This window comes from Mirounga angustirostris, unplaced genomic scaffold, assembly GCF_029215605.1.
Source record: "Mirounga angustirostris isolate CCGP_5_RB_7025 unplaced genomic scaffold, mMirAng1.0.hap1 SCAF_5, whole genome shotgun sequence".
In the NCBI taxonomy this organism is placed as follows: domain Eukaryota; kingdom Metazoa; phylum Chordata; class Mammalia; order Carnivora; family Phocidae; genus Mirounga; species Mirounga angustirostris.
In genome coordinates, this window is record NW_026991713.1 from 59,687,499 (window position 1) to 59,701,121 (window position 13,623).

The 13,623-nt window shown below is 54.7% G+C and overlaps 2 protein-coding genes and 1 long non-coding RNA gene across 7 annotated transcripts in view; 1 reads left to right on the forward strand and 2 right to left on the reverse strand.

Moving 5' to 3' along the window:
• Nucleotides 1-1,319: 1,319 nt before the first annotated feature.
• HOXC5 (homeobox C5) lies at nucleotides 1,320-5,709 on the reverse strand. Its single transcript, XM_045873297.3, has 2 exons — nucleotides 3,882-5,709; nucleotides 1,320-3,164 (listed from the first exon to the last, which is right to left on the reverse strand). The coding sequence occupies exons 1-2, from the start codon at nucleotides 4,333-4,335 to the stop codon at nucleotides 2,950-2,952; spliced, it is 669 nt and encodes a 222-aa protein (XP_045729253.2). The 5' UTR covers nucleotides 4,336-5,709; the 3' UTR covers nucleotides 1,320-2,949.
• Nucleotides 5,710-6,164: 455 nt separating this feature from the next.
• On the forward strand, nucleotides 6,165-13,452 carry LOC123843687 (uncharacterized). Of its 2 annotated transcripts, none has more exons than XR_008505969.1 (2): nucleotides 6,165-6,454; nucleotides 13,013-13,452. It is a non-coding gene; the product is annotated as an uncharacterized LOC123843687 (long non-coding RNA). The 2 variants fall into 2 exon arrangements; XR_006790626.3 differs by lacking the exon at nucleotides 6,165-6,454 and adding an exon at nucleotides 12,683-12,800.
• HOXC6 (homeobox C6) overlaps nucleotides 6,676-13,623 on the reverse strand; it is a 35,733-nt gene continuing 28,785 nt past the window's right edge. Inside the window, exons 2-3 of one of the 4 annotated variants that reach the window (XM_054507031.2) lie at nucleotides 8,580-8,925; nucleotides 6,676-7,874 (exon numbers count right to left, since the gene is read on the reverse strand). In XM_054507031.2, coding sequence (XP_054363006.1) covers nucleotides 7,543-7,874; nucleotides 8,580-8,733 — 486 coding nt within the window. In that variant the 5' untranslated portion in view covers nucleotides 8,734-8,925 and the 3' untranslated portion in view covers nucleotides 6,676-7,542. Of the gene's footprint in view, nucleotides 7,875-8,579; nucleotides 11,369-13,623 lie in introns of those variants that run through there. The other 3 variants (XM_064591155.1, XM_054507029.2, XM_045873295.3) reach the window with 3 other exon arrangements.

The window sequence follows — 13,623 nt, forward strand, 5'->3', positions numbered from 1 at the left end:
AGCCAAATCCTGGTGCTTGGAGATTGTTCCAGGAGGCTGGCTGGTGGGAGAACCCCCTCCCGCCCCCCTCTCCCCCCCCACCCCGGCTTCAAAGCAGAATCCTCCGCTCAGGGAGAAAGCAAGGGTGTGGGGTGTACCTAGCCCCAGCGTCGGGGAGTGCGCCCGAGGCCTTTGGGTAGGTTGCGGCCGCTGAGGCCGGGGAAGCAGAGGCTGCGGCCTGGGGCAGGCCTGCAGACTGACAGGAGGGGCGGGGGCAGGCAGGCGAGGCTGCGTCTACCCAAGCCTGGCCAACTTGAGTCAATCCTCCAGCTCCTCCAGGGAAAGAGGCCTTAACACTGCAGGAAGGAGGCGTTCCATGCCAGGTGGGGCTGGTGTGCCCTGCAGTGCCGGTATGAGCAATTTTGCCCCGGGCCCCGGCCAAGCCCTTGGTTCTACCCCTGGGGCGGTGCGTCCCCTGGGGAGGAGGCTCCGGGCCTCGGCAGCCAAGGATGCTGGAGTGCGTGATGGCGGGCGCCACGGCCTCTTTCTTAGTTAACTGTTACCCACTGGAGACGCCAGTGCTTCTCCACGCTTCACCGCTTGCCCAATAGTTTTACTCAGCATGGAGAAAAAATTAAAATAACTCCCTGAAGAAAATTACACATTTTATTTGAGAGAGAGAGATTGAGAGGGGAGCCGAGGTGCTGCTAGGTTGGGCAGACTGCTGATTGCTAGTCAGGGAGAGACGCAGCGAGTGCCCTAACCTGGCCTGAGTGCCGTTGGAAGGGAAGGGTGTAGCAATGGGCACAGATCAATAAACATTTGTTGAGACCTCCTACGTGCTAAGCACGGGGTGAGGAAAGACTCCTGGGTTTAAAAAAAAAAAAAATGACAGATGGATAGCTTAGGCAGTGGGATGCAGAGAAGTCAGTCCTTATAATAAATCCAAGGAGCATCAGCATTAATAATCATAAATATTCCCCTTGCCCCTCCCCAGAGTCTCTCTGCTCCCTTTCCCTCTCAGCTGTAAGAGCAGCCTTCTAGCCCAGCTCCTGAACCGCACCCTCCCCCAGTGTGGGGGGCCTAGGCTTGGCTCCAGGAAATCACCCCCATTGTGGGAGGCGAGAGAGGAAATGCAGTAAAGTTTTATGGACCCTTCCCACATTTGTTTCTCCTATAAAGTACTTCCTCCCCCATCCCATCCCAGGAGCCTGGAGCAGAGCAGAGCGTGGGCCTCAGCCAGCCTTGGCACCACCTGAATTATCTGCCTTTTCCCCTTTCCCTTTAGCCCACCCTCCCCCTCCACACAAAATCCCAGAGACTGAGACAAATGATGGCAAACAGACAGGACTCAGGCACCCGTCTATGCAGCTCCTTTCCCAGCTAATTGTCCTGCATAGCCTCAGGCCCTAGAAGTGGGGGAAACAGTCTGCGCATTTCTTGCCAGGCAGGTACGCTGTAGGCTGCCCTCCTTGCTCCCATCTGCCCCAGGATCTTAAAAAGCTGAGACACACTTCCTCCAACTCCCCCAGACCCCTTTATCAAGCAGTACCAACTCTTTCTGAGGATCCTTCTTGGGACCAAGTGGGCTTCTAGGCTGAGGGCTCAGCCCTCCCTCTATGTCCAGCACGGCCCCTCACCGAGCTCTGGGAGAGATCTTCAGAGTCCGGGGCCGGGGCGGAGAGTATGAGCGCCACGGAGCCCCCAGGCCCTGCAGATTAGCTCTGGCATGCAGTGGGGGCTGCTTGCCAGTCTAGAGGCCTCAGATCCACCCAGCCAAGGTGGGAATGGGGTGCAGAGGCCTGAAAGCCTTGGAGAGCCACAGCATGGGAAAAGCCAGTACAGACTGCGTAGGTGCCCTCCCCTTTCCCCAAAGGCCCATCTGGGAACCAGGGATCTGGAAAGGAGCTCAATTTCACCTCCCTCTTCTCAATCCCTCTAGAAGCTCCTAAAAATTCTTTTTAAAAAGAGGCTGAGAGGCTATGGGCCTCCCCTATACTCCATAGCCCATTTAGACACTTTTACCCAATACATGCCCCAAACAGAGAGGCACCGCTGCATCTTTAGTCCTGATCTCTCTTTGTCTTTATTTGATATGACAAAATATAGTTTCAGGAAAGACCTGGAGTCAATAAATAGTTGGACAACAGCGATGGGGCAGGAGGGCACAGAGAGTCGTGGCAGGGACTAGTGGGCAGCCAGGAACCTCTAGGACTGCTTGCTGGGGTCCAGTGGCAGGGAACCCCCATGGTTGAGCTAGCTAGTGGTCTGAGGCGGAGGGGCCTGAGAGGGCATGCAGAGGGCGCAGGCTGGAGAGGTTACCGGGCTTAGGGATGGGTGAGAAGGTTTGGAGAGCCTAGGGCAACCAAGGGGGCCCTAGGCAGACCTTCAGTCATCTCCCCCTTTCATATGCAAATCATAAAAAAACCGAACATGGAGTTTAGTCGCTACAACGAAGCACCCCGAGTCTGGCGCCGGACTCCCCCAAGCATAGCCACTCTCACCAGCCCTCAGCCGCCTGGCCAGCCTAAGCCGGGAACAAAGGACAGGGGAGGCCGGAGGGTCGGGGCGTGGGGCCTGGAGCCCCTGCCGGGCCCACCTTAATTCCCGCAGGCCGCTCTGGGGCTGGGAGCCTGAGAGGCGGCCCAGGCCCGGTTCGTTCAGCACCAGCCCGTCTGCCGCAGCCCTCTGGGGAGCCCCTGCGGAGCTTGCCCTGGCGCCCCCCTCCCCCCCCACCCCGCCGGTGCTGAGCAGAACTGAGGGGAGTCCGCACCGCGCGGACAGCCCCGCAGGAACCTGGGGTCGGTGGGGATGCGGAGTGCCAAGGGAACGCGCTTTTGTCGGTGAGGCCCCGAGCGGGTGCTGCAGCCCCCGCCCTTGCCCCAAAATATAGAGAGAGGACAACCGAAAAGGAAAGGCGCGGGGACCAAAGCGGGCTTGGGGCGCTATCTGCGGGCCTCCCTGCTGCCTCTAAAGAGCCTCTTTGCTTTTCATTTTGGAATCTTTCTTCCACTTCATCCTGCGGTTCTGGAACCAGATCTTGATCTGTCTCTCGTTGAGACACAAGTTGTTGGCGATCTCTATGCGCCTGCGGCGAGTGAGGTAGCGATTAAAGTGGAATTCTTTTTCCAGTTCCAGGGTCTGGTAGCGCGTGTAACTGGTTCGGGACCGCTTGCCGTCCGTCTCTGGAATATAAAGCCCCCCAAGCCAGGAAGGGGTGAATAGCGTGCAGCGCCCCAGCGTCCCGACCCCAGCCCAGGCCCCCACCCGCCGCCGGAGGGAGAGGAGGCGAGCAGGGCAGGACAGGCCCAGCGGGCCGCAGGCGGGCGCGGCCCGGCCCAGCCCAGCCTAGCCCAGCCTAGCCCCCGGAGAGGCGCCTCTGCCCTGGCAGGAAACTTTCCGCCGCAGCCTTCACTCAGCAGCCGGAGGGGCCGAGGGGGTGGGGGGGAGAGGGAGACCCAGGCTCGGACCGAACAATAAGCACCCTCGAGATCCGAGCACCGGGGACCCCCCTCCCGCCCCTCCCGAGTCGCTGGAATCCTCCGGAGCGGCCAGCGCCGGCCGAGCCGGCTCCACGGGGGAGGGAGGGAGGGAGCCGCGGGGGGATCCCCGCTCTGGAGCCCCGCGCTCCTCACCCTTCAGATCCCTCTATTTTTTTAACTCCCTCCCTCTCCCCCAAAAATTGAATATTGCCTTTTATACACGTTTTGTTCCTATGATCCAATTATGTCGTCGTAAATTTGGGCGCACACAGCCTCTAAGCCTTTTAGTGGACAGTTTTACGAGCCATTGATGCCTGGATCGTAAAATTTATGGCCGCAGGTTTTTTTTCTTTATTTGCCCCGCATGGCCTATAAAACCCAGGCGGACCCGAGCGCGCAAAATGAAGTCCTAAAGTTTACCGTGGCTCATGTGCAGTTTGGTCATCCACGGGTAAATCTGTGGCGGGGCCGGTGGCTGGCTCAGTCCGGCGGGCTGCCCTGTCTGCGCCTGCTCCTCTTTGATCTCCCCACTGCTCTTAGCTCGCTCCTCCAGCGCTGGGCGAGCCGCCTTCTGACTGTACATCCCGGGGTTCAGAGGAGCCGCTTCATCTCTGCCCAGAGCGTGTCCCGGAGCGGCCGCGGCGCTGCAGGCGGGGCGGTCGGGGTGAGCCCGGGGGTTGGCAGCCATGTCTACCCCGTGGAGAGAGTTGGAAGGCGCAGGCGGTGGGAAAGTGATGCTTAAGTCCAATCCACCGTAGCAGTACCTGGATGCCTGCACCTCTGAGGCCGATCCATAGTTCCCACAAGTTTGCATGTTATAGGCAGGGATATTGGGGCTCTGCTTATAGAATGAATTGGCTACGTAGGAGCTCATGGCGGGGAGGGCCCAAAAAAAAATTTCTGCACCCTTTTTGATTAAGGGTGATTTGTGACTCTTTGAAGTTGAGGGGTTTTTTGTTCTCCAAAGTGCACAATTTATAGGTGGAGATATCTCTTTCTTTATCCTATGCGCTCTTCCCAAATAAGGGAGCCTTAAATAGAGTCACGTGACTCAAGCGGCCACTCATAAATTTGGCTTGATGACCTCCGGGAGGTTAGTGATGGAAGCCGGCGAAACGCATCTTGATATGTTGGCAAAGCCCAACCAAGGGGGAGAGGGAGTGAGAGAGAAAGAGAGAGAGAAGGGGGAGGAAAAAAAAAATGGTTCTTGAAATTGGGGGGTAGCCGGGACAACGAGCCCACAGCGACACCTGGTGCCTACTTGGAGGAATTGCAGCCTGGCTTGTCGGCCCGCCTTCAGACCGCTGGATTCTCTACCCTGTAGAGAAGCTGGTTGTTGCTGCAACAAACCCTTGGAATGGCCTTTTAAACTGTATTTAATTTTAAGGAAAGATGAGGTCTTGTTTAGGATACAAAAACTAACGGATAGCCTTGCCTCCCCACCCCCAGAGCCTTTCAATCTTCAAAAATGGCTGAGGAAAGGAGATTTAGGTAGGGGGGCCCCTGGCCAAGTTGGAGATCCCAAGGGATTTCCCTCAGGTTCTCTAAACCAAGCTTCAAGGTCCCTCTCCTTGGAGGCCCCAAGGCCCTGCTACTGCTGAGGAGGTGACTGTCAGGTTGGGGAAGTGAACCCAACCCCTGGAGAGGTGGACAGGATGCTCAGAGGAAGAGGGGTCCTGGGTGGACAGAACTAGACAGGGGGGGAGGGTCAGGAAGCTGAAAGTGCTGGAAACTCTGGGATGAGCCTGGAGGTGAGGATGGAGGGGGGGGAGTTGAGTAGACCTCACCATGCTGGGATCCCAGAGTGGCAACTAGGCAATTGTGTGTGTGTGTGTGTGTGTGTGTGTGTGTGTGTGTGTAGAACCAGACACAATGGGCTTGGAGGACTGCTCTGCATCCCTGTGTATTCTATGCCAGATATTTGGGATAGAAAATAGATGTTAATTGAGGGCATGGAGAAGCAAGATTGAAGCCTCCACAAATATTATATGAGCAGGGCAGAGGAAAAGGCCTGTTTTGTGCCCTTTTTGGAAAAGGCCTCTGGAACAGGTTTTCAGGGACCTAGATACAGAAGGTCCGCAGGAGAGCACTTTCTGAGCTATTTGGAGGCGTGGAAAGGACCTGGCTGGGGGTGGAGGATGGAGGAGGTGGGCAGGGCAGGCGCCTGGGCAACCTTCACAGCCTGCGGCCAGGGGCTCCGCAGCCATTTGGCCCCTTTCCGAGCCCCCTCCCCTAGCCCCAAGTCTTATTCTTTCCTGCCTGCCTCTCTCCAGGAAATCCCCGCCCCTGCCAGGAGACGCCCCCCTCCAGACCCCCCACGCCCCCCCCCACCCCCGCTGGCGGAGGCGCTGGAGGGGGCGCTGGCGGGGATCTGGAAGGTCTGGAAAACTCTGGCGGATTTTTTCCCTCCGGGAGACCCCCTCACTACCTCACTCCCTAGGTCCACTCAGGTTTCTCTGGCTGGGCTTAAGGAGAGAAGGCCTGAGCTGGGGAAAGTGTTAGGGTCTGGCTGAGCTCCTCACCCGCCGAGTTTGAGAGGCAAAGGAGTAAGGAACCAGACTGCGACTGGGGCTGTAAGGAAGAAGGAATTTTGTCCCAGCCCTGTCAGGAGTCCCAGAGCAGGCTCAGTTTCCAGGCTTTCTTTTTCGAGATGTCCTTGAATCGCTCAATCCCTGCGGAAGGGCTCAAATCCCGCGGTCTTCTCTTTCCCCTCGGCTCTCCGCCTCCGCCACGTTTCGCAACAGTCGGCCTGGCGCTGGCTGGGGGCTGCTCACGCGGCGCCCCCCTCCTCACTCCGGGGAGTGGACGGGGGAGACCCTGGTACCTGAAGAATGCTTCTTTTCTGGCCCTTGGGGGCTCGGGGTTCAGAAGCCGAGGACCCCAGACTACCACAGGCAGGAAGAAAGGCCTGTGTGGGGCTGGAAACCAATCCGAGCAACCCAGGCTTCCCGCCCCCCACCCCCAACGAGATCCTATGCGGCCTTTTTTGCGGGGTGAGTGTGTTGCTCCGCTGGGAAGCCCAGAGAGGCTTCCCAGCCCCCCTAGCGCGTTCACCAGGAGACCGGGGAGGCCCCGGCTCTGCGCCGGGCTCCCGGGAAAGACGAGCGCAGGGGGCTGGGGGCTTGCAGGCGGCGGGCAGACGCGGGAGCGCTCGGAGCCTGCTCCAACTTTCACCCCAGGCCGGCGGACGAGCGAATTAACAGAAATCCCGATATAAACTTTTAAAAATAATATCAGTTTTATTAAATATTCGAGAACGGATCCAGAGGTCGGATTTATACAGGAGGGTAACACGAGGGGGATTTTTTTAATTTATTTTTTTCTCCTACTGGCTAAACAAACGTCATTCACTTTTTTTTCTCTCTTTTTGTAATTTTCCCTCTTTTTTTCCCCCCTTTTAAGATGGGAGTGGAACACGGACGGTGCTAAACATAAATATAAATACAGAGACCACAAATACAGCTAAAAATATTCACACAGAAACGGTCACAGTTTGTAATATGCCATAATGACCCCCAGGATTCTTTAAATACAATTTGCCTGGGCTGGGCATTTGCTGGGGCAGAGGGGCCGGGCAGGGGCTGCGGGGAGGCCCTGGGGGTTGCTGTGGGGCCACGACGCGCCCTCCTTGGGCCTCCCGCTCTCCGCGGCTGCCAGGCCGGACCCTGAGGCCCCGGAGCGGAGGCCCCGGCCCGGGAGCCGGCTCTCTGCGCAGGGGCGGGGGTGGAGGCGCCGAGGGGGTGGGAGGCCAAGTCCTCATTTGGAGGGAGATCTGTGGAGTCTGAAGCGAGGTTCAGGGACGGAGCCCCCAAGGCCTGGGAGGGGGAAGGGGCCTGCAGACGAGCCGAGAACGAGCTAGCGAGGGAGCAAGGAGGAGGAGGCGCGTGGTCAAAGAGAGTTTGTGCGGTGAGGGAGGGGGTCCAGAGTTGACTTTCAGGTCCATATTTGACTCCCTAATTTTGTTTTAGGGAGTCAAAACACATCAGTTGTGCCAGTGATAAATATAGAGTGTGTGATTAGGAGGGAATTGGGGGGGGTAGCAAGGGAGAAGGAGAGAGAGGGGTGGCAGGGACAGTCCTGGTCACTCTTTCTGCTTCTCCTCTTCTGTCTCTTCCCGCTTTTCCTCTTTTCCGCCCAGGCTGTCGGCCGCGGCCCCTCCGCCGCCCCCTGAGAGCGTGGACGTGAGATTAGATTCTTTTTTCCACTTCATCCGGCGGTTCTGGAACCAGATTTTGATCTGTCGCTCGGTCAGGCAGAGCGCGTTGGCGATCTCGATGCGCCGGCGCCGCGTTAGGTAGCGGTTGAAGTGAAATTCCTTCTCCAGTTCCAGGGTCTGGTACCGCGAGTAGATCTGGCGACCGCGCCTCCGGTCCGCTCCATAGCCGACCCCTAGAGATCCGGGCACAAAACACACTAAAAACAATCAGCGAGGCATCCTCCGTAGACGATTTAGCCTAGCAAAGTCCTGACCCTCCCAACTTGGCCAGCAGCTCACGGGCCCCCTCGGACCTCAGCCTTCTCCCTTTTGCCCTGCCCCACCCCCACTGGGGGTACAGCCAGGAGCCCAACTTCATTCAGTCCCCCACCATATGTTGGTAGGTGAGTGTCCCAAAGAAAGGTGGGGGGGGGGGGGCAAGAACCAGGCAGAAAGCTGTAAGTCTAAAAACTGGTTTTTGAAAAATTCCAAACACTGGGGATGAGGGCCCCATTTCTCAACAACTGGGCTCCCCCACCTCCCCAAGCACCCTAGCTCCTTGGAAACTTCTCCCCACTTCTCTGCCCCCTATTCTCCCTCCTCCCTTCTTCTCAGCCTGACTTGACTTTGGGTGGGCTCCCCACCCCCTGCCCCCTCCCCTCATACCCTGCCCTGTTCCTGCCCCCTCAGTTTGCCTTAGAGCCCTCCAATCCGTCAGGGGCCGAGGGGGCCAGGCCCCTGCGAGCAAGCGGGAGGCGAGCAGAGGGGGCAGAAGAGGGGGCCCTGTCTCGGCGTCGGCGAGGAGACGAGCGTGATTGTTTTTATGGGGCCATAAAAAACTCTCTCCGCCCGTTCTTCTAGGGAAGCCGGTCATAAAGCCAGTTCAGTTTATTTAATTTATATCTCGGAGCTGTAAAACTCACCACTGTGCGAATTCATTCGCTGCATCCAGGGGTAAATCTGGATACTGGCTTTCTGGTCCTGGGGCGCAGTCCTGCCCTGCTCAGAACTAAAATCCTGAGCGATTGAGGTCTGTGTGTTATGTCCTAAGGTGTTTTGTCTGCAGTTTGAGAGCATGTCTTTCTCCTGGTAAAAGGAATTAGATCCATAGTCATACGGCCCCCGGCTGGAACTGAACACGACATTCTCCTGTGGCGAATAAAAGGGAGTCGAGTAGATCCGGTTCTGGGCAACGGCTGCTCCATAGGTCGAGAAATGCCTCACTGGATCATAGGCGGTGGAATTGAGGGCGACGTTGGGGAGGACGTCCTGGCCCCCGGCGAGGTGGCAGGATAAGGAAGGGTTAGTGAAGTAGGAATTCATCCCTTTGCCTTTACCTGGTCGGGCTATGATTTCTTTAATATTTATTTCTGTCTCCAGTTTGTACTCGGAACTAGATGGTTATAGGGACGGCTCCAATCCAGGACAGACAAAATGACAAAGTCAGCTGACCCCCTTCCAGCCAATCGCAAGCCAGATGTCAAGAAGGGGGAAAAAAATCGCTTCTGCTTCTGTTGATTCCCTAGTTGAGACTAAGTGTGTGCTTTGAAAGTAAGACTTAGATTTCTTTTAAAAATATATATGTTAGGGAACTGATTTGGAGGTGAAGAAGGGTGAATATGCATTAGCAGGGCCTTGGGGCCCAGGGAAGAAGAGCTGCACTGCTAGGAAATCTCTCAGCCCCTGCTAACTTTGCTGTGCTGTGGCCAGAGCCAGGTCTGGAGAAATCCCTCTATTTTCAATCTGATTTCATCTTTTATATCTCCCCCCCTTCTAAAATTACATCCTGATTTTTCTGTGGGAAGAGCCCCTTCCCAGCTCAGGGGGAATCCCCAGAAATCCTACAGGAAATCCTACTTTGACCCTCCATGGAGTGAGTCCTCATCACTAAACCAGTACTTTTCCCCCCCAAAATTTAAAAAAAAAAAATCAAAAGTAGAAAGAAACTGCATAAAACACAGTGCTCAGAGGAAGGAGAGTGTGGCTGATAGTCTTAGGTGGAAGGGAAATGTAGGGAGCAAGGAGGTCTAAAGGAGTAAGGATGAGACTTCAGGACACAGTGGCAGAGCTGAAGTGGGCAAAGGGGCCATGCATTTGCTTCTTCATCCTCTTAGCCCCCTTCTGCCTCTCAGAACACCCTTTTGGGGGAAACTCTTGCAGCACTTTTGCCTAAAAGGGAAAAATGTATAAAAATACAATGGAAAAGAGAGAGAAAGAAGCAAAAGGTGGGAGAGAGAGAGGAAAAGGAAGAAAGGAAGGCAGAAGAAAGAACTCTGAGGGTCTTTCTAGACACATCAACTCCTGTTTATGTTGGTGAGAATTTATGATTTGGAGCCAACGAGGGCCGCTGGGGTGATTCACACAGGATCCAGGCAGAAAGAGAAGGCTGGGGGGGCTCTGAAGGACAGCGAGCGTCTGCAGGCTCAAGCCCCTGCGCAAGTCAGAAGCCCCCAGGCCCCTCCGGACTCTGCCCCGCCAAGAGAGGCACCCTGGACCTGAGCTCCGGGGCTTGGGAGATTCCAGCAAAGGGCTCCTGGGGAGCTCTCACTCAAGGGCCAGCCACACCTGGCGGAGCCGGGCCTCTCAGCAACCCCTACCCCCATTTTCTCTCCACATTGGGGCTGAGAAAAAGGAAGAGAAGGTTAGGAAAAGGCAGCTGAGTTCCAGGCTTCTGAGGGAGCCGCAGTGGGCAAACTGAAACAGCGGAAGGTGTGCAGATGGAGTTTTTCTCCTGATGAATCCAAACTTAATTTGATATCGTGACATAGGCTGAAAATGCTTTGAGCTGACAAAGAGGGGGTGGTGGGGCTAGCGAAGGGAGCGGTGGAAGCTCATATTTTCTCCTCACCATTTTGAGGGGGGGGCTGACTATAACAAGAACCCGGATGTCTCCGGATTTTATGATCTTTTCCTTCTGTGTAACAAAGCAGAGTAATCAATGGGTAGCAATAAAGCCATAAACGGGACTACGCTGGGAAAAAACTCGTTTATTCATCTTCTGTAACGTTAAGGTTTCCCTGGAGTGTCGCTAGGGGGGAAAAATAAAGTTTCGAACCCAAAAGCAGACAGTGTGTAGGAGCTGGTGGAGACAACATGTTAGCTAATACATGAACCTTGTTAGGGGACTGAAGAGTCTTCCTGCTGGACAATTTGTGTTGGCTTTTAAAAATACAGCCCCAATCCTTCAGAAAGGAGGGAAATTTGTTGGTATTTAAAAGGGTGGGGGAAGACCCCTATCATTGTAAATGTTCCCCCTCTTGGACCATACTTTCTTCTGCTCAAGGAGATAAAAGTGAAAGGGTAGAGGAGGGTTCCAAATTAAGAAAGAAATTTGGAGATGAGTCATCTGGTTAGGGGGTGACATGGCAGGTATATGAACAGAGACACTAGCGTGACTTGCCTTTTGCTCTAGAATCCAGCTGTCCTCCAATTCATGGCATGCCCGGACAGAGGTTTTCAACAGCTGGCTGGGGCTCCAGGCCCCCTGGAGGGCAAGAGGTAGAGCGAGAAAGAACTAGGGGGAGGGGGGGAAGACCCAGGGGGCTGAGCTAAGAAACAAGTCAGCGCACCCCTGGACACAAGTAGCCACTCTCAGAGTTCCCAGCCTCACTTCTGCCCTAAGGGTAGCAGTGTAACACATAGAACAGGCCGGAAGAGAGTAAATTCCCTCCATCCCCCCCCCCCATTTCAGAGAGATTGCTAGAGGGATAAATCATGTCAGTGATATTTCCTTCAAGATATTAAATGCTGCAATGTACAACAAATTGAATGATGGAAGATAGGATGTCTTAATGAGGTTTCACTTTCAACGAGTGTTGATTTTCTATGCATTTTTAGATCTCTTTTGGGGGGGTGGGGAAAGGAAGGATCTTAGGAGAAAGAAGGGGCTTCTGGGGAAGCATGTGCTGCAGCCCCCCAGCAAGGATGCCTGGGTTTCCTTGAGCCCCTCCTAAACAAAGTCTGGAGGGGAAAGGGGCCCCCAAATTGGGGAGAGTCTCCTTTGGGGCCTGAAAGTAGTGGGCGCGGGGGTGGGCGACCTGAGGAGCAGAATGTAAGTCTCAGCCCCGGAAAGTTAAGTGTTTTATTACGTCCCTAAACAGAGGGCAGAGACTGAAAGGTCTCGCCGATTTATAATGAACAGAAACCAGCTGCTGGGGGAAAAAGGCAGAAATGCTGGAAGGGGGAGAGAAGGGGAAGCAGAAATACAAATAAATTCCCCCACTGCTTAAAGATTTTTGGCAAAATTAATTTCCATCATACTCTCCGCCATCACCTTCCATTCCTGAAAAAAAGAAGCCTCCTTCTTTCAGGCAGATCTTTAATTATGCAGCTGAAATTTGCTGGAAGGATTCGCTCCAAGGGGGGAGAGCAGGTCAGATGAGCCCGATCTTCCCTCCATTGGATTATATTTTCCTTTTCTCATTTTATGTTAATTTTATTTTTTTGGCAAAAGAACGAGTGTCTATGGGGGGATAGCTGGGACTTGGGTTTTTCTAAATATATTTATATTTTCCGGTTAAATTTGTCTGAAAACAATTATGGAAACTCATCAGCAGAAGCAAGAACAGATGTTTTATTAAAACTGCAGTTGAGCTCTGTAAATATGCACAAGTCCTGGGAAGGGGGGGACTTGTTCTTTGTTTCTATAAAACAAGCCTAGAGCAATCAGAGAACACCCCCATCAGGCCCGCAGGTCTAGGAGTAGCTCTGCCCCTTGGGCCTCCGGAATCAGGCATTCCGAGGGGGTTTGGCGGCGAGAGCAGATTTTCGCTTTCGGAGCTGTAATTAGTGGATTCGAAAACAGAATTCAAAAAAAAAAAAAAAAAAAAAAAAACCAGAAAAGGAATAAAGGGGGAAAGTTGCTGTTCGCTGCTCCAGTCCCCCCATCTCCCCAGTCCAAAACACATGCTTCTCATGAGCGCTAATTATAGGAGAGGAACTTACTGCAGGCGCCATAGGCCTGCACGGGGCGGGGGGGTGGGGTGGGTGGGTAGTCACTGGCCTGGAGTCCCCAAGGCTAAGGGGTGCTTTGGAGGCTGGGCACTGGAAGGTTTCCCAGAATGAGTCAAGCGCTCCTACCCCAGCCTTAGCCTGCTCCAGGCCAGGGGCTGGGAGCCTGTGTCGCTCTGAACTGGGGAGAGAAGGTGGGTATGACTGGACTCTGGCTGGGAAGGGGTTCGTGGGCAGGCCTCCTCTTGTCTGCCTTTGCTTTCCACTCTGCTCTGGAAAATATATTAATTTCTTGGGGAAGGGTATCTGAAGTGAGAGGGATGAGGTCTGGAATGGTTACTGGGGGACAGTCTTTTCCAGAGGTCCTGGCTAGTTTGTGTTCTGCCAGTCTTCTCTCTTTTCCTAGGTCCCCCAACTCTGCGCAGATGTCTGTGACTCACCCAGCCTTGCACACAGATACACACACTCCATTTCTGGCTGCCGGCGCCACCAGCTACAGCTCGGCGCCTCCGGAGGCTGCTCAAGGACCTGGACACCACAGCCGCAGGACTCAGCGCTCGGCCTGGGCGCTTGGCTGCCTGGAAGCCACTGCAGCTGCCCCACTCACCCCTGCCAATTCTTGATTTTGAGAGCAGGGGAAGGGCGGTGGCTCCACCAGCCCTTTTTGTGCCCCTGGGCAAGGGCTGAAACCCCTCTTGCAGAGAAAGCCCAGTTTCAATAATTGTTCAGCTCACCTTACAACCGCACTGTTTGGTTAGGGCTTTGCTGTTCTAGAGCGATTGCTCAGTTGGCCCGACTGGCTTATGATCAGAATTTTTTAACTTAAAAATTAAAAAATAAATCCTACCCCAAATGCCCAGTGTTTTGTGTAGGAGTTCCTTTGATCTCCATAGAATCCGGAGTAAAAGGATTGCAAAGAGAGTCTCCAAATCCGCCAGAGAACCTGAATGCGGGGAACTGGGTCTGCTTGGGGACACCAAAGCATAGCTCACCCAAGGAGCCTCCAGTTTCTCATAG